This window comes from Centruroides sculpturatus, unplaced genomic scaffold, assembly GCF_000671375.1.
Source record: "Centruroides sculpturatus isolate CEXI.00-Female unplaced genomic scaffold, Cexi_2.0 scaffold368, whole genome shotgun sequence".
Lineage (NCBI taxonomy): Eukaryota > Metazoa > Arthropoda > Arachnida > Scorpiones > Buthidae > Centruroides > Centruroides sculpturatus.
Genome location: NW_019385149.1, coordinates 498,336 through 518,330, shown reverse-complemented (window position 1 = coordinate 518,330; position 19,995 = coordinate 498,336). Strand labels below are relative to the sequence as shown.

General features: G+C 25.4%; 1 protein-coding gene across 1 annotated transcript in view; it reads right to left on the bottom strand.

Annotated features, from left to right (window-relative positions):
- LOC111635463 (cGMP-dependent 3',5'-cyclic phosphodiesterase-like) overlaps nt 1–19,995 on the bottom strand; it is a 95,075-nt gene that overhangs the window by 12,327 nt on the left and 62,753 nt on the right. The window contains exons 2-3 of the mRNA XM_023380422.1: nt 4,533–4,654; nt 4,368–4,434 (exon numbers count right to left, since the gene is read on the bottom strand). Of these exons, the coding sequence (XP_023236190.1) occupies nt 4,368–4,404 (37 nt within the window). The 5' untranslated portion in view covers nt 4,405–4,434; nt 4,533–4,654. The remainder of the gene's footprint in view (nt 1–4,367; nt 4,435–4,532; nt 4,655–19,995) is intronic.

Genomic DNA, 19,995 nt, shown 5'->3' with positions numbered 1-19,995 from the left:
AATATTCTACGACAAAATTTTCAATTATTTAATAAAGAGAAAAAGTCTTCTGTATAAAATATTTAAATTACATTTAAACTGATTTAAATCTATATAATTTAAACGGTTAAATAACTAAATTGTAAGATTTGTGATGAATGAGTGATTGAATTTAATGATGGAAAACAAAATATATTTCTTCCAATTGTAAATGAAAAAAAAAACATTATTAATAAATCTCAATTTTATATTTTTATTAAATAAAAAAATATGGATTTTATTTTCTATTTTTATTTCCAATATTCTAATCATTCCGTTCAACGCATTGAAAAATTAATAGAAATAAACATTGCCATATATATTAATTTATCGTTCAATCATATGTAAATTTTTATTTTTATTTTAAAAATATAAAATTAATTATAATTCAAACAAAAGAAACATCATAAAAAATTAATTTATCAATATATTTTAAAAAAAGTTAAATATTTCAAACGAAAATATTTACAGAAAAAAATATTAAATATGAATACTCGGAGGTATTAATGGATAATTTATGTTTACCCCATTAATTTTAGCATTACGAAATTTTTGAAGATATTAATTATCATCAAATAGGAAAATCCTCATTAAATCCGACCCAACTCGAGATACGACACACTCCTCACTCCCTCGACCTCTAACCATCAAAATTTAATAGCATTAATCTTCCTAATACACAAATCTCCCTGCAAAATTTCAGAAATTTTCGACAAAAAGTACAGGAGTTATTAAGCTTTTTACAAAGTGGAAAAATTGTGCTTTCCACAAACACACTAACATCCATACATATAGGAAAAAAAACCGAAATGTTTTCAAGGTATATTTCAAGGTGTCCTAACTTCATAAATGTACAAATCTTGGGGATCCACTTTTTAACCGATCGCCATACTTTCCGTCTGTTATATATAACAGAGCCAAGAAAGTAAACAATTGACTATGATACGAAAATTTTAATTATTATATTTTTCTAGACGTTACTAATTTTTTTTAATTTTTTAAAATAAAAAAAAAGTTTAGTTATAGCTGCATCGTAATGGTCTAAAACCTATTCATGCTGGCAATTTTCTTTGCAGACCGAAAAAAAAATCTCTTGAAAAATGCTCGTAATTACAACAGCAAATAGAATCAACAGTTAAATAAAAGTGGCAATTAATAAAGAATTTTATTTTATTGTTACCCTTATTTTGTTTCTGTAGTGTTTTCAAGAAACTTGTCATAATATATCTAAAGAAAGCACGCATGGAAACATTATCGACAGCGAGTAAACTGGACTAACGACAGAGTGAAAGTGCTTATTATCCAGTAATACAAGTAGAAAAAATGTTCTACGATCTACATATATCAAGACGAGTAATGTTTTACATTTGATCTATAACATATGATGCAATTGATGATGAAACTTTTGAAGTTTCTGTAATAAATAGGCAAAAAAAAAATAACATTCTTTGTTATAAAGGTATAGTTTATTAAAGAATTTTTTTAAATATTACGTTACGTTTAGCTTGTTTCATTACATTCTAATTTTAAAGTTTTCGATTCATAAATAATGTATTCAAGAGATTTAATGCACTAAAATTATGCCAGAAAACATTTGATAAAATGCTTGATATTAAAGATAATAAAATATTAATACTATTCTAAAATTAATTAAATTATAATATCCTGTGTAGATTTGTTAATTTTATATAAAAACAACTAGAATATATTAATATATATGTCAGATGATTAGAATTTCTATTGTAAAAAATCTTTATAAAACATTTTCTTTATTAGAAGAAAATGTTATAAAAAGTAATGTAATGTTTCTTGGATCAAGAAGAATATTTATAAAACATTAGTATTTACAATTATACAGGAAGAAAACTTAGCATAGAAGGCAATAAAGCAAAAATGTAGATCTTGTTATATTTGATATGTTCTGATTACGTAGGAAGATGCTAAATATTGCAATCGGCATCATGCCCTTTATCCTACTTGATTAGTCTGGGATATGAGGCTTTATTATAAGAGCGAAAACAATGAAAATACTAGCAATTTGAATATAAATTGCCACTGAAAATGGGGAAAAAATTTGATATCTTTTGGTTTAAAATATATTTCATTTGGCACGACAAAGAGGCATGCATAAATGTTTCATTAAAATTATTTAACAGGTGAAAATATGGCTGCTAAATTATTCCCTATTGTCAGAGAGCTGTTGTTTAAATTGTATAGCTACATAATGGATAGTTCGATAGCAATTTTCTTCTAAAGAATAGCAACTGCAATTCACCTTTGATGAGCATTAGAACTTGTTATTTTTTATGACTACTTATAAAAATCGTTTTATTTGGATTTATTTTGTCTTTAAAATAACGCTACGTTTAAAAATAAGTATTAAATTAAAATATCACTTTATATTTTAGCACTATCTCTTATACATATAGATAAACAGGTTATATAAACGATAATTTTCTTCTCGTTTACAGCGATTTTTTAAAATCAATTTGTTATTATTACTTCTCAAAATTAATCTGTCAAATATTATTATATTTAAACCTATGCAATCTTTATCGGAATGTCTCTGAACAGTTTAAATTAAATAAATTAGCATTCTAGCTTTAAATTTATATATCTGACACGAAACTGTTCTTACAATTCAATGCGAATTATATAGATTTATAAAACTAAAATAAAATATATTTATTATAATACTTATTTTTTCTAGAAAATAAAAGTCTTTATAAAAGATAATTTTTAAATCATATTTTTAATTTAAAATATATGGTCTCCATTTCAAATTAGTAGTATCTGGCCCCTGTAAATCATACTTTTCCTTTAACAATAGAGTCATGCCGACCATCTATTAACTGCTTTCAGGGGAAAACTTTTGAATTAAAATAACGTGACTTCCAGTTTACATCGGAAGTTCATATATAGTTAATCGGGGTGTCCTGACTGTAAGGTTTCCATATTTGGTCTCGAATTTCATCTAATTCCGTTCAAGATTAAGGAACGACAGTGGGAATTTATAGGTCTACAATTTTTTCAAATTGCAGCCCAATACACAAGAATTTCAAGAATATTTTTCATTAATGATACAATTAATTAGTAAATTCGAAAATAATTAATTTATCGTTTTTTTTTTATCATTGAGCGTTCGAACAGTTCTCAACATTAAAATATTCGAGCAGTGAGCGCATTCACGTTTAACATTTTTAAGCGCAAAAACAAATCCTTAACAATCTTTAGACGAAAATTTTCTATGTTAAAAATACTAAATTACCCCAATTACATTTTTAACTTTTATTTTTCAAATAATTTCTATTTAATGCTCCATCAATTCAAAATATAAATTTTGTTTTCTTTACTTCACGAACAAACTCGATTATTTTCTCATCTGTTTTCACTCACGCCGACTATCCGTTTCCTTCAGAAAGCAAATGTTATTCAATCTAGTCTATAATTTGCAATAATTTCCCTATTCAGGTACGTAACAAGTACTCTTCCCTTATCTATAAATTTTATAATTTGCCCAATTTTATCGATATAATTTTGTATACATAACAGTTCTACATAATCAGACGTAATAATAATATTTGAAAAAATTAGGTTGTAAAATACCATATATAAAAATAAATTTACGTAATATATGTTATACAATAGTTTATCTATAAAGTTAAAAAATTAATTAATTTTTAAATATAAGCTTCAATAAAAAAATACTTTATTGATTTAATAATGTTTAAATTAAGCGTACGTATTTATAATATTTTACTGTATTAGTTTCAGATACTGGTATGTGTTATTTGGTGAATGACCTATCTGGATTTGATGGAATTTCACGTCTACAACATAATTACATCTACACTGGATGAAGCTACTAACTAAATTGCTAGGGTAAAAGAACTTCTATTATGTTAATAGAAACGAGTTATCATTCTTTCTAGATTTTGATTAACAATAATCTACATTTCCAGTTCTAAGTTCTGTGTTACTTTTGTATACAATTTAAGTTACTTAAATTATTAAAATTTAAAATCTAAGTTACTTATCAATATTAAGTCTTAAACAAGAAAGGAAAATCTAAATATTAAAAAAATAATAAGTAATAAAACTATTTTAAGATATTAAGTATTTACATAAATATTTCTGTAAATATAGTGGCAGAAAATTAAATTTGTAATAAGTTTTAAAAATTTTTAAATAGAAATTTTGCTAAAAAGTTAAAAATAATTATTTAATATCTCAAATTATAGAACTAATAACCTTATTAGTAATAGTAATTTATATAATAAAACAAGTAATTTACACACAAAAAATTTTTTTTATAAATATGATCTACAAAATAGTTAAAAATTTCTTACCACATAATTGTAGAAGTTTGCTTGGATCGGATTTCATTTTCGCATTAATTCTAATTTAATTCCTTAACTAAAAATATAAAGTTTGATAAAATAGTTTTATGTGTTAATTTATCTTTTAAAATTCTTGTTTATAGATCCATAACTTAAAAAACATGACATTCTTACCTGATGTTTCTCGATTATTGAACGATGACAGCAGTCAATACTTTCAGAAAAATCAATGAAGAGTACTCGATGATGACTTAGTTATATCTTGTTACTAAATATGGCATCGGCATTTGTTCAGACTAAATAACAATATATATTAATATAATTAGAAAAATAAATTACAGTATTATTATTATTATTACTACTAAAATCTTTCAATGTTTAAAATGATACTGGAAGTAATATAATACGGGTTATACTATGGTATATTAGATACATTGGAATGAAACAGATGGTTTCATATAATGGAAATCAACGGGAATCGATTCCGGACTCTCCTGGTAACATGCCAACTTGAGATCACTCGGTTGACTTGATTAGAATACATTTTATTTAANATCATTTCCCATCAATCACTCGCGCTAATCGAGTTGATTACAAGTCGAATACGCCTATAAGGACAAAATTAAAGTAGACACTAAGGCCTATTTGGTGCTGAAAGAATCCCTCTCAGTAGTTCAACTAACTAATGTAGACATTTACATACAATTGTAGGAAACTGAAGATTTGCGTTCATAATCTAATGGAACAGCAATATAAGACTGTCTTGCATTTTTTATAATTTATAAAAATAAATGAATTATTAATAAACTTAAATTAAATTATAATTTCTTTATTTTTTCTTTTAGTGCAGAGATTGTTCGATATATCTATAATATACTAAAATGATAAAGCACTACATAAAAATCGATTATCTTTGAAAACACACAGACGTCATGAAAGCGAGTGTGCTACAGGAAATGATCTCAATCCATCGAATGAAACCTTAATGCTTTCTGCTATTCAGTCCATATTTCGCTACTTATTATTAAACTTATCCAGAATGTCAACCGATTTCTCTACTGACCCATAACATCTGCTACATTATTAATAAAATCGGATTGATTTCATCGTTTTCTTAATAAAAGAAGAAGAAGAAGAAGAAGAAGAAGAAGAAGAAGAAGACGAAAATTTTAAAAAATTTATGGCTCGAAAACCTTTAAAAGTACATTTTTAAGCTATTTGTGAGATATTAAAATTGAGAAAGTAAATGAATAATTGAAATTCTCATCCGTGTTGATAGATTGAAACAGGAAAACATGGATGTTTGCGTAACACAAGGATGATGTATGAAATGAAGTATGTATGCAGATGAGATGCCAAGATGTAATAGCATATATATTTTTTTATTCTACGGTTATTTTACCAACCAACCTGATCGCTAAGAGATTTTTGTCAGTCATCATTGTTGACAAACGTCAAATCTCGCATTTGGCCAACAGCCAATTTCTTTCCTTCTCTTATCTACACGTGTAAAAAGAAATACGTGATCTTCTGAATAGGAATCCTTGTTTACAAAACGGATTCTTTTCTCGATTTGTACTTTTTACTTTTAAAAATTAAGATAATAAAAAATTGCATATACTTTTAGTAATTTTAAAGTGCTATTTAATAATTATTTTTCTAATTCAGAAGTGTTAAAATTTATAAAATTAAGTTATGAACACTTTTATAATTTTTTTTTAAAATTAGGTTTAAGATTTTAAGAAATTTTTAAGACAATTGAAAGTTGACATTAAAATTTCTTGTCAAGGAAAAGGCTAATGACCTACAAAAAATTATTGTTTTCTTCTAAAATCTCAAATATTTCTCGATTTGAATAAGAGTAAAAATCGTATATTTTGTAACAATAATAAATATGTTTTTTTTGTTTAACTTCTAACAAGAAATTTTATCAGAAATTAATGATCCATAAGAGCTAATGGAAATTTCTAATATTTATTTTACATTCATAAAATTCTTAATTTGATATGCTGTATCTCTCCTTCGGACACCGAATTATATAAATTATTCATTTCTATTATGTCCTATAATATATATATATATATATAAAATTACCGAAAAATTTAATAATCTTCCGTTAATCAATTATTATTATTATTTTCTTTTTTAGAATTATTTAATTCCCAGAAAATAGAATTGATTTATAATCACATTTTCTATTAAAATTACATGACAATCTAACTTTTTTATATACTGTAATAATCTTTTATTTTACGTAAAATTATCGTAAATGAGAGAAATTTAATAAAAATACTTTAAGCATTTTAATTTTTATTTATTTGATAATGTAATATTTCTTCTCTCAAATTATGTATATTTTTTCCTTAACTGTATTATGGTGACTAATTTCCGAACATCTGTTTCAACAGTTATATCTAATTAAGAAAACTTTCGTAGGTTTTCTTTTATTTAACTTTTTAATTATTTATCGTATTAATTCAAACCATTCGGTTATAAAGAAATTATAAAAACTTTAACCTTTTTTACAGTCCAGCAACATCTCTTCGTGGATGTTTAATGTAGCAGAATTGACAAGATAAAAAGCTGTAGAAGCCGGCATTTAATCTAAAGAATCTTTTCTGTGAGGTAAATTGCGAGAATAGTTTTTCATCAATTGTTGTACCTTGGATGCTAACGAGTTATCGAGAAGCTGGCAGAATTTAAATTATCAAAGATTAATTCAAGACGAAGTGAGATACTTTAAAAGTAAAGTGAAGATAAATTTTAAAGAAAGGAATACAAATTTATTTAAATTAAGAAAAGTACAGTGTTCACATAATTATTACTGTGTAGAATTTAGTATTTACATTATAGTGCATTTGTTCGTAAAGCAAATTAAACTAACTTGAATATTAAATAATCATACAAGGATTTCAAATTGATATCAGTTGAAAGAAAGTCTAACATTTGTTTTAGTTTCAAATATTACTGTTTGTACTGTACGTCACTATCATCGTATTTAATTAATTTTCGTTACAATACACGTCACATATCATAATTTGCACGAATAATTATTTAAATTTAAATTTTAAAAAAAAGGAAATGATTTCGCTTAAAGTGATTTTAAAAAAATGAAATTAAATTATTATGTAAATAATTTTTTTTCCCTAAAATCCGTCGTTATCTGCGGTTGCAACAATAATTTTTAAATTTATGAGTTATGGTGTGGCCGGACATGAAATATTTTAAAAAATAAAAGGTTGGCAGCATTGTCATGTTGCGTCATGATTTCTATCAGCACGTAGTATTGATTTATGTTGTTATGCTCGCATTTTCGTCCATGTTTTGTACGGCTGAAAATTTATCGTTTTTGACAGATTTTACTATTTCGTACAGTGTTTATTACAAGTATCGCGTGACTTTTAGGTATATTTTTTAAATGTGCATAATAATATACTTTGTGCTATTTATTTACTATGTATCAAAATTTAAATAGCGCAACTTCTCTCTTTCCAAAAGCTGATTAAAATCAAACATGGAGATTTTGGGAAAGTGCGCTTTATAGTATCCGAAATTAGCTCTTAGTCGGTTTTACTTATTTCTCTACAGTTTTAGGTTGCCATGTTCAAAAGCAAATCGTGACCATGGCAACCTAAAATTGTAGTGAGTTAATATTTGAGGTGTTCATTTCCTTTTTGTATTTCAATTTCTAATGAATATATGTAAATAAATTACATTTCATTTATTTATTTTCTGTCTGCAAAATTTTAGCCAATTTCTTGCTGTTTTCGTTGCTCCAGATACTGTCTACGATTACCTCGTGACATAGGGAATAAAAGATACTGCATCATAGTTGTCTATTTTTTATTTTTGGAGGGAGGAAATTAGTTTTTAATCTTTTATATCAAATAGTGGCCAACAGATTGGAGTATCAATTCGTATAAAAAGATCTAAGTTTTATCTAACGAGTCTCGTAATACAGACTAACAGAATCTCGTGTCCTCGATTCTCCCAGTCACCCCTAAATATTGTCCAATTGATTGATTTGAGTAATTTCATTGTGTTCCATAAATTTTGCATAACTCTATACAACAGAAAATATTTCGTTTATAAATAAAATATGACTGAAAATTTTTAAAATTAAATAAGATAGTTTCTGAATAAAATAAGAAAAATATCACAAACATAAAATAAAAAAGGTGAAAGTTTTTTAAAAGAGGAAAAAAATTAATTTGATCAATTTCTGATCTTTCTTTTTAATCAAATGCTATCTTTAATTAAATTTCTACTGAAGTTCGATTTCTTACTTATTTTTTATGTTATGTTATGTCATTCCTCAATATCAGGATTTTGTAATTTTTATTTTATAATATTAATATAAAAAAATTAATAATGTATTATAGGCCTATGTATATAGAATTAACTAGTTTCAATTTGGAAAAAAAAAATGTGAGAGTTTCTTTGTATTTTCATAATGATGAAAATACGAAGAAACAAGTAATTCTTTTACGTTTATTAAATATTTATAATCAAGAGGAATTTATGAATTATTTATTATAAATCATTAAAAAATTAAATTAATTTTTTATAAACTGTAATTGAATTTCACTAATTATCGATGTAACTTAGACTTAAAAATTTCTACAAATCTCTAGATGTTACCTTTGTTTTCAAATGAATTTCATTATTAATACCAGAGATTAAATTTGATATGTTTATTAGGAAACAAATATGAACAAGCTAAATTAATGTATCTCTAGATAAATTTCTGGTATGAAAAGCTAAAAAAAGAAGTGTAGAAAATCGCATTTACTAAACGTTTACATTACAGTCAATTAATGAACTGTATAATTAAAACCAATATGAGTTAATGATCTTAATAAATATCACTTTGTTTAATTTTATAAGATAGACTTTGATTAGTTTTTAGTAATATATTTTAATCTTTTTTAATTTTATAATTTGAGAATCTTTTAATGAAATGTAAATATAAATAGTAAAATATTATAAAATTTCAAAAATTTATATAATTTAAACACTAGAAATTATAAAAAATAAATAAATAAAAGTTATAAACCATTCATTTAATTTAACCGGTGAGAAAAACTATTGTTAAAAAAGTATTTGTTTATCATCTGGATAATAAATATACAGGATTAAAAGTAAGAATTATATGTCTGGTTAGTGACATTTTTCTGGCTATGTTTAATGTTATAAATCTTATTAAAGTTGCTTAACAGAAAAAAAATAACTGCTTGATTATTTTGATCAGAGTTTGAAAGACACATACATTTAGATATAAATCTTTCAGGTACACTCGATTAAATATAAATAATAGGGTTTAGTTTAAATTTCAGTAAAACAGATATTTTTAGTAAATCGGGAGGAAATTTTATATATTTCATAGTTTCAATAACTAACTTCAAAGTAATTCTATAACTATTAATATGATGAAAATAGAACAACAGTTATTACACTACGTATAACTTTATAATTGTATTACTTATTTATGGCATAAAAGAATAAAAATGTAATTCTTATAAAAAGTAGCAATGAATGAAAAAATAATCAGATATTTGATTTGTCATGATAGTAACACAATGGGAAAAGAAGAGTGTTATTAGTTGAGACATTTTCCTGGGAGAAAAAGACATAGATAGACGTTAGGATGATCTGGAAATATCATTGCTCTAATTCTTTCTGATGGATTTTATTTTGTCGTCATGAAACTAAAGCAAAAGTAAATGAAAATTTCAAAAAACAATCACTCGGAAACGATATCTATATTTTCTGAAATAATGAAAAGCGTAATCAAAACCCTTATTTTCCTCGTGTTCTGTAAGATACGATGGAATAATTAAAGCATCAAATATAAATCTCTCGATTTAAATTTATCAAGAATGAATGGCATGAAGTAATTTGCATAATGATTTATGTCGACTTTTTTATGCTGAATTTGACAAATGAGTTGTATGATCTTAAAAAATTTGCGCGTTTATTTTATGAGATTTTCTTTTTATAAAAACAGTTTTTCAGATTTACGACGTAACTATAATAAATAATTATATAAAACTAAAAAAAAATGTATTAAAATTAGTTATAATCATAAAATTGAAGTTTATATTAAACATTATAAATTTATTAATTTTTTTAATTTAAGTATTTGCATATTTTTTTTAAATGACCAATTTACACTGAAAAATAATTCGAATAAATTTGTCGAATAAATATTTCATTTTATTCCTTTTAAAAAAAATAATAAAATATTCTATAATTTAAATTAATAATATAAATTTAAGATAAATGTGCAGCTATAAAATCTGTTTATTTAAGAAGAAAATCTTAATTTCTATTAATTTCACCAACTGCAACATAAACAAAATTGTTTACAAATTTTTTTTACAGTATGTAATAAATATTTATAAATATATTTTCTCTTGAACTGAGATTGAAATTTCTTTATATAGGGGAGACCGGGGCAACTTCGGCATGCGGGGCAAGTTTGTCAAGCGCTTTTTTTTAAAAACAAATAAAAAGGAGACTTTGGTTATAGGTTAGGCAGTTGAGTTTTATTGGTGCTTGTTGAGTGTAGTGTTTTTATTGTTCTCCAACAAGCGTAGTTGAATTATCAAGCAAATTTTCATTTTCGTTCAATTCCATATAATATTTTTTTTCCATTTATATTGAATTGGCAGGTTTTGTTATAATTCCATGATAACGAAAGTTACTTTTCCTGTTAGAAGGATGTAACTTCAACTTATTCACGTGGCCAGATCGTGGCTTGGCATTCTGTTCTCAGGGTTGTACTTAATGTTTCGAAATCATGACTAGCGGGGTAAGATCGGCAACATAAAGCCACATTAGAAGCAAAGGATAAAAATCAAACAGATGATAAATGAAAACATGTTTGCATTTGTTATTCATGTATATATGTCTTTGAACTTGCATTTCGTTGTAATAATATTAAATGGGTGTTGGATTTGTATTTCTTTGTTTTAATAGTGAATTCCAACTTATACATTGTTAATAACATAATTTTATATACGTGCCTATCTTGCCCCATTACTGTTGCCCCTATACCAGGGGCAACTTTAATAAAAATAATTAAAATAATTACAACTTTACAAAAAGAGAGAAGTTGCCGATCTTGCCCCTATACCCGGGGCAACTTCGTCAATTTCTCTCTTCTTGTAAAGTTGTAATTATTTTAATTATTTTTATTTCCAAACTGATTTTAACCAGTTCTATAGTAAGGTAACATTCCAATAGACAATATGCAAAGCTTTTTTTTCAGTTTACAGCAGTATTTATTACACAAAATTTAAGTAAAGCTTAACATGCCGATCTTGCCCCGGTCTCCCCTAATTATTCAAAATTTCATCGCTTATATTAAATATTTAATAACTATTTAATTCAGAGTTTGAGTATTTTGGAAAAAATAAAGATTCTTAGATTTAAATTGATAATAATAAGTTTATTCGAAATTTCCTAATATGCTAGACCATCCATTTACTAAAGTAAACGTCTTTTCCTATTTTTGGGCCTATCTAATTCCCTAGTTTTTCGTCGATTGGGCACCTCTCCACGTCATTTCTAATCTTTCTTTTTTCTACAGTTTTTTCCAAATCTTTTAAATGCCAATTATTCGCCCACATTCCCTACAAAATGTTAAGATATTTTATTCTCGGCTACTGCATCGGATTTTTTTCTCTTTTGTTTCATTTTTTTTATATCTTTCATATATATATATAATACTCAAAAACTCATCGTTATCGACCATTTCTGTTGTTTCGATATAATATTATGAAACAACAGAATATATATTGCAGAAAAAAGAATGCGAGTATCGAAAGAAAAATAATATTTTATTCTTAAATTTTCATATATCTTGGAATTTATTGGAATAAATTGTTATACTGCATAAAAAACAATTATCTCCGACATATATTTTAACTCTTCGATTTTCAATAGTTGGTTTCTCTAGTCATAAATATTCTAAATATACCATTCACTGCTATTTGAAAAACTTTATGTCTCGCTCCATTGAAATGAATAAGATGTTTCCTAACGTTTATCGTAAAGATTTATATATGGTATGGAAATCATCGTCACGTTGGTGTAGATTTATATTTTTCTTCATAAATCTGTTAGGCAATCGACTTACAATCTTATACTATCTGACGAATACTTCAATTTTTATACACTTGAGAGTCAATTTTCTTTTTTATTGATTTTATATTATCATTCTTAAGACTTTATTTTTCGGCCTAATTCTTTACAAGATACATAATGAAAGCAGATTATTTTTTCAAAATTCCTTATAAAATTTCCAAAAAAAAAGTTATTAGGTTATCCAATTATTTTATAATTTTTTTTATATATTCTTAATATTCAATTGCATCAATTTAATTCGAAAATTAATTATACTCTTATAATCATTTTTATTAAGGTACTAGTCAATTTAAATTTCATTAAAACTAAATTTTCTTTGTTAAAATTACATAAATTTTTTTCCAGAATAAAGTTGAAGGTTAAAATAATTTTTATCCTTCAACCAACTTTGGAAGACCGGCACCACTTAAAATATTATTGGGGGCCCCAATAATATTTTAGAGTTGTGCCCGTGATTGATATCTATACAAATGAATATATTTAAAGTATCAAATCTATAGATGGTTGATGAGAAAGTAAAGAAACTAATTAAAATTACTGTAATTAGTCAAGTGGAGAACTACAGAATAAAGAATTCTGTTATTCTCACGAGGATTCTAACTAAATTCGAACCAGTTAGAATCCTCGTGTGTAATTGCCCGGGTATCATTTCCCATCAATCACTCGCGCTAATCGAGTTGATTACAAGTCGAATACGCCTATAAGGACAAAATTAAAGTAGACACTAAGGCCTATTTGGTGCTGAAAGAATCCCTCTCAGTAGTTCAACTAACTAATGTAGACATTTACATACAATTGTAGGAAACTGAAGATTTGCGTTCATAATCTAATGGAACAGCATAATGTAAATAATAAAGGGGGATAACTTTAATAAAATTAATCAAATGTGCTTATGTATATATATATATAACAAGTAAATTTTTTTAGATAGAAAGACTATTATGTTAGAAATACAAAGTAAATTTGTTCTTTGTTGTAAAAGAGCTTTTCAAACTGGGATTAGCATACCAGTTCCAGTCTGTGAAACGTCTAGAAATATCTAATTGCGTAATCTTAAAAGTATACTAATAGATTCATAATTGATTTCTCCACAAAACATTAGTTTTCGATACGATTAACCTATATGCAAGTCGTTTTTATTACAAAACGCGTTCAATCCTCATCACTAATTCATATTTATAGTTCTGCACGTATGAATACAGTTTAATGTTAAAGTTATTGTTATATATTGTATATGTTAAAATAATAATAAAGTTGAATTGGTTCACGCATAAAACTTTAAATTTTCTTTACAGGAAACCTAATATTCATTCATTATATATATATATCCTGTAAGGATCCATAAACATTTTTTAGAAGGGTGCTACACTCTATTTTCAGTTTACAGATATCAGTAGTTTCCTGTGCACTAAGAGTGCCTTTTAATCAAGTCCATTATGGGTTCGGTCAGATCCCCAACGGGGTTTAACGTATCCGGGACGGACCACAACCCAAAAAATTCCTGGTTCTCTAAAGTGGTAAGATGATACTTTAACCACTCGGTCACCCGACCTTCTATGTCAGTAATTTGGAAACAGATACTGTAAGATAAAGCAAACGATTAACATTTTTCTAAAGCTGAAAAATGTAACGAGATTTGAGTAGCAATAAAATTGTAAATTTTGCTAAATGAATAGTTTTTAGCTTCTAATTCTATTGTAGTGTACATTTAGTTATTGCAACGGTTAATTAACATTTTTTAAAATTATATTCATATTAAATTTTCTTGGAAGCACAAGAAACATTATAATTGAAAATTAAAAAAAAATGCAAAACGTAATAATTGGTTAAAGAATTCCTCTTCCTTAATTTCCTTCTTTCTACCAGGTATTTTTTTTTTGCACATTTTTAGAGAAAACGTTAAAAAAAGATTCCAATTGTAAAAGAATGATAGCATAATTAAAATAAGAAGAGAGATAAATGTTTTATTTTAGTCTAAAATAGCACAAATTAATTATAAAATTTGTGTCATTTTAGATTGATTTCAGAAAAAAAATGAGAAAGTATATCTACAAACTAAATTTTTACTTTAAATATGATTATAGAATTAAATTAAGTCGAATAAAATTTAATAATAAAATCTTCTGGAAATTAATTTTATAAATCAGATTTAATTAATTTTTTTTCTGAAAGATTAACAAATAAGATAAAAATCAATAATTATTAATAGGGAAAAATTTGATCTTGTCCCTATACCCGGGGCAACTTCGTCAATTTTTCTCTTCTTGTAAAGTTGTAATTATTTTAATTATTTTTATTTCCAAACTGATTTTAACCAGTTCTATAGTAAGGTNAAACTTTCCAAACTTTAATCTATTCAGATCGTGAGGAAGTTAAATGCTTTCTATAAATATATTAAGGATTTATTTTGTATATATATTTAATTGTTGTTTTAATTAAAGAACTAGTCCATTAAGTTAATAAAAGTTTCGATATTAAACAGCATATCCACAGGCGGTCTAAAATGAAAAGAAATAAAATAAAATGAAAAATAAAATGTAAAGCAAAACAGTGATTTCAGGTTAGTGATAAATATATATTTGAATATATTTAAAATTTTTAAATTAAATTGTAATCATTTAAAAATAATTTGTAATTAAAAATAAACTCGCGTATATAATACGTGAAAATTAACAAATAATTTTAAAATGTTTTCTATGTTAATTAAATTAAAAGGATTTTTCAAATCTAAGAGCCACCGATCTTAAGAACATTATTTGTTTGTTTAGTTAAATAAAAGTAATAGGGTATTTTCCAATAGGGTTTATTTATTTTGATTTCGATCTTACAGGCTTATTTGTTTATTACGGTCTCAGATGTACTGTACGGTGAGTACAGTACAGTACATAAGCAATACTGTAATGTGTATAAAAACATTTTCTGTGAAATTAAAACTTCTCATACATACTTCATTTTAATCACATTAACGTATCTACATAAGTAAAAACAGATAATTTATTAATTTTTTAACACGAGCATTTGGAAAACCCACTTTATTGTATAAAGGACACTTTCGGCTTTAACGAACACTCTCTCGTTCGAATTAGTCCGTTAAATCGAGATTTTACTGTAATAACAATAATAATAGGAGAATGTATAGTATTAAATGAGGATGTAGTAAATCCTTAATTGTTTCGTTGTAGATTTTCCAAATTTTGTTAATTATTAATCAAATTATTTAAATTGGAAAATATTCAGTGTTGTACAAAATGTTCCAAAAATTCTTTTGGAGCCAAATAACTTTTATTAAAAAGAAAAAAAAATTAGAAATTAGAGTGTGTCTGTCTAAGTAAATTGATGCTGCGGAATCTGATAATGACTATCCCGTTGACCTTGATTTAATTGTTGCCAAGTAAGCAATCACTATTGTTGATGAGAGGAGAAAATTGAAATTGCAAAGTTATAGAACGAATCAATTACGTAAATAACAATTCTTATTTCAAGCTTACAAACAAACTGTTAAGAAATGTTTACAAACCATTCATTTCTATTTGTGTTCGCAAGCAAAACGCCGATACGATTTTCCATTGCGGCTTGTTGCTTCCAAGTGTCATGCATCGTACTTTTTTAGATTATTTATGTGTCAAATCTCAATTATTGTACGTTTTCCTATTTCCTAAATTCTTATTTATTGTTTTAACAGAATTTTAGAACATTTTAACTCTAAACGTTTCTTTTTTATACGTCATTAAAAAGACATAAGAAGAGCGATGATCTGTTCTTGGAGATAAAGGACACGATGTGTCAGTCAGGACAGTAGTTTGCTCAATTCAAAGTTAAAAATAGACGATGATTTCTAGTTTTGTACGTAAGTTTAAATTAAGAAATGAGTTATAAGTAATCGGTCTCTCTCGATAACTTTGAATGTTTCTTTTGTAGCGAATGTTCCGCGAAAAGTAGATCAAGGTCATTAGGATAATCATTATTAGATTCTACATCATCAATTTACTTAAGTTTATTTCTATTTCTACGTTTTCATTTCCCTAGATATTATTAAATCTCTTAAGAATATTTTATATCTAAAAAACAAGAGTGATATTGATGTCAAAAACTAGCTATCTTTCACTGAAAACATGACCAATTAATGACTAAATAAGTTTATAACATACAAAATTAATTGTAATTTGTATTTAAAGACGCTGAATAAAAAAAAAAAAACACAGTTGTACAAGAAAATAAATGTAAAATTTTAACTGTTATTTTTAACATAATATTTACTACATGTCTAGAAAGGAATTTTTAAAACGTCTGAAAAATATCTAATGTGTGCTGTTATACAGTAGCTTCTGTTATCGTTGTTTATATAAAGGAGATCCATATTTAAAAAAATTTTGCTATAAAACAATGAAGAATGATCAAAATCACCATTGATATTATTTGATTTGTCCTTAATATGTATGAAACGTTTAAATTATTTACTAATAATTTTTATATTAAAGAAATGACATTCTAAAAGTGATGTTATGTTATTAAAAAATGAATTTGTTATGTTGTTAAAATATATTATATGTTATCAATGAATAATTATAATAATAAATGCCATAAAAAATTTATAACACAGGTCCATTAATTAGACAAAGCTATATTCTCCTATTCCACCGAAAATGCTTTTAATAAACTATGTAGAAAACTCATTTACTTATTATTGAAATTTTCATACAATAATATTGACTAAATTAAGTACGCTTCTAATAATAATATTCTAAGTATTTCATATTTTATAAAGCATAATCAAAATAGGAATTATATATAATTCCACAAAAATTAATATTTGATAAATAAATGGAAAAATTTATAATTATCGAAAATAAAAGCAGAATGTCACGATATTACACAATTAATAATAACGATAGTAAAGAGATCATTATATAAAACAATAAAGATTATTTTGCATATATTTATTCACTTTTCTTAAATTATCAGCAGTAATAGAAGTGCAAGAGTAAAATTACTTTCATTAATTTCATGAGTATTTGGATTAATAAATTCTCATTCATAAATATTCATTAAAGATAAAATACAAAGATGCTGCTAAAATTTATTTGTTCTTTAATTATTTCCGGTTATTTTTAAGCATCTTTAAATCAGAGTAATTATTCAAACACAGATCACGTCGTTATTTTAGTACAGTTCAATATTTTTTTATTTATAGACTTAAATAAATATAATAGGCAATCTATTATATTTATAATATTTAGCATTTTTATTTCTTTTGTCGTTACAGAAGGTAAGAAATTAAAATATTAAATTAATTTTTTTAATATACTCCGAGAAATTTTAATATCAAATAATTAAATTTTTGTTCCAAAAACGCTGTATATAAAAATTCAACAATATAAATTATTAATTTACTAAAGTATATAATTTAATATTTTATGCCAAATAACAATATATATTATTAAAAACTGTTTTCTTCTTCTCTCTCTATAATTTTAAGGATTTCTTTGGTTTGATTTAGATGGAATAAGACACGCAGCACATGGGCGATTCGCCGTGGGGAATAAATATCTCACGGGAGGACATTCTATGGAAAACTGGCCCCCTATTTAGGTGTTGTATTAGACACGTGGAGGAAACTCCACGCACCATCACGTTGATCAGGAACGAACGTGCAACCAATAACTGTTCAGTGGTTCAGTGGTTTTATCCATTCAGCCTTCAACTTTAAAAAAATTACGAAGTTCAGTAATGTCTGAAAGTATTAAATGAGTTCTCTCATTTTACATTCAAATGACGCCAACATTCTTTTTAAGTTATTCGAAAACGAAAGTGTTTTGGCAGTAAAAACAATGATGAAAAATGTTTCGTAATCCGGAAATATGACAATTCGAATAGAAATTTCACCCAAGGAGAATAATTCGTTTTACATCAATATAAATTTTTTCTTCGTTTTATTATTTTATGGATGAATAATTTATGCATTTATATATATCAAAAAGAAATTTTCATTTTAATATATATTCTAAATACTTTGTATTATCATTTTTCTTATCTTTATACTGGGTAATGTGAATTTATCCAGCAATATACAGTACTATTATAACTTTATAAATAAATATATAATCGTTTATAATTCTAAACATTAATGTTAATATTTTTTTCATTAATATATTATTATAATTAAAATAAAGTACTTTAAATTAAACCGTTTGCATTAAATAAGTATGCAAGTTTATTTACTATAAAGTTCTTGGACAACAAAAAAATGAAAAATATTTATTTAAATGACAGACTTTTTAAACAACTAAATTTTTGTTTTAATTTCTAATATTTATGTTTAATGACATAATAATTAACCTGTAAATTCTTTTAGAGTTCAGGAAAAATGCTAATCAATTCAAATTGATAATTTACATGAATTTTTAAAACAATTGAAAAATTTACTATAAGTAATAGATATGTATTATATCAATGGCGCGGCTTTCTTTACATTCTTTTAAAAGGTCAATTTTTCAAAGAAAATATTTCCTCAAAAAATTGATGAAACTTCATGGGTTAATTCCACAGAAATAACCGCCGTTTTTTTGCCTGGACCACATTTAATCAGAGACAAAAGCTTATCTTCGTATTCTTTATTTACTTATTTACTATGCATTTCGGGTGCAATATTTTTGTGTAACTTGCACCCCTCTTCAGGTTTTACATTTCTATAAATTGGTAAATTTAATTATTACATTTGTTATTACGGTAAATTACAACAATTTTGGATATATTTACACAATAGTTAACTAACCTGTTTTATGTTTAGACATACATCTGCCCAGTGTTGATGTTGTGTCCCCTAAGGCATTTTTAGACCGTTTTCCCCTCTTTTTGTTTTCTTTCCCTTTAGCTCCTCCCATTTCCTCCCACACGTTGTCAACCTCCATTCCATCATTTAGGTTTATGGTTTTGTTTTTATTAACAATTTCGAAGTGCTCTTTGAATTTTCGTAGATAACTACATTTTTCTCTATGGATTATTTTTACACTTTTTTCGTAGATTGTGCATCCAAATTCTCTACAGTGAATCACTGTAGGGAATTTGGATGCACAATCTACGAAAAAAGTGTAAAAATAATCCATAGAGAAAAAGGTAGTTATCTACGAAAATTCAAAGAGCACTTCGAAATTGTTAATAAAAACAAAACCATAAACCTAAATGATGGAATGGAGGTTGACAACGTGTGGAGGAAATGGATAAAGCTAAAGAAAACAAAAAGGGAAAACGGTCTAAAAATGCCTTAGGGGACACAACATCAACACTGGGCAGATGTATGTCTAAACATAAAACAGGTTAGTTAACTATTATGTAAATATATCCAAAATTGTTGTAATTTACCGTAATAACAAATGTAATAATCGAATTTACCAATTTATAGAAATGTAAAACCTGAAGAGGGGAGCAAGTTACACAAAAATATTGCACCCGAAATACATAGTAAATAAGTAAATAAAGAATACGAAGA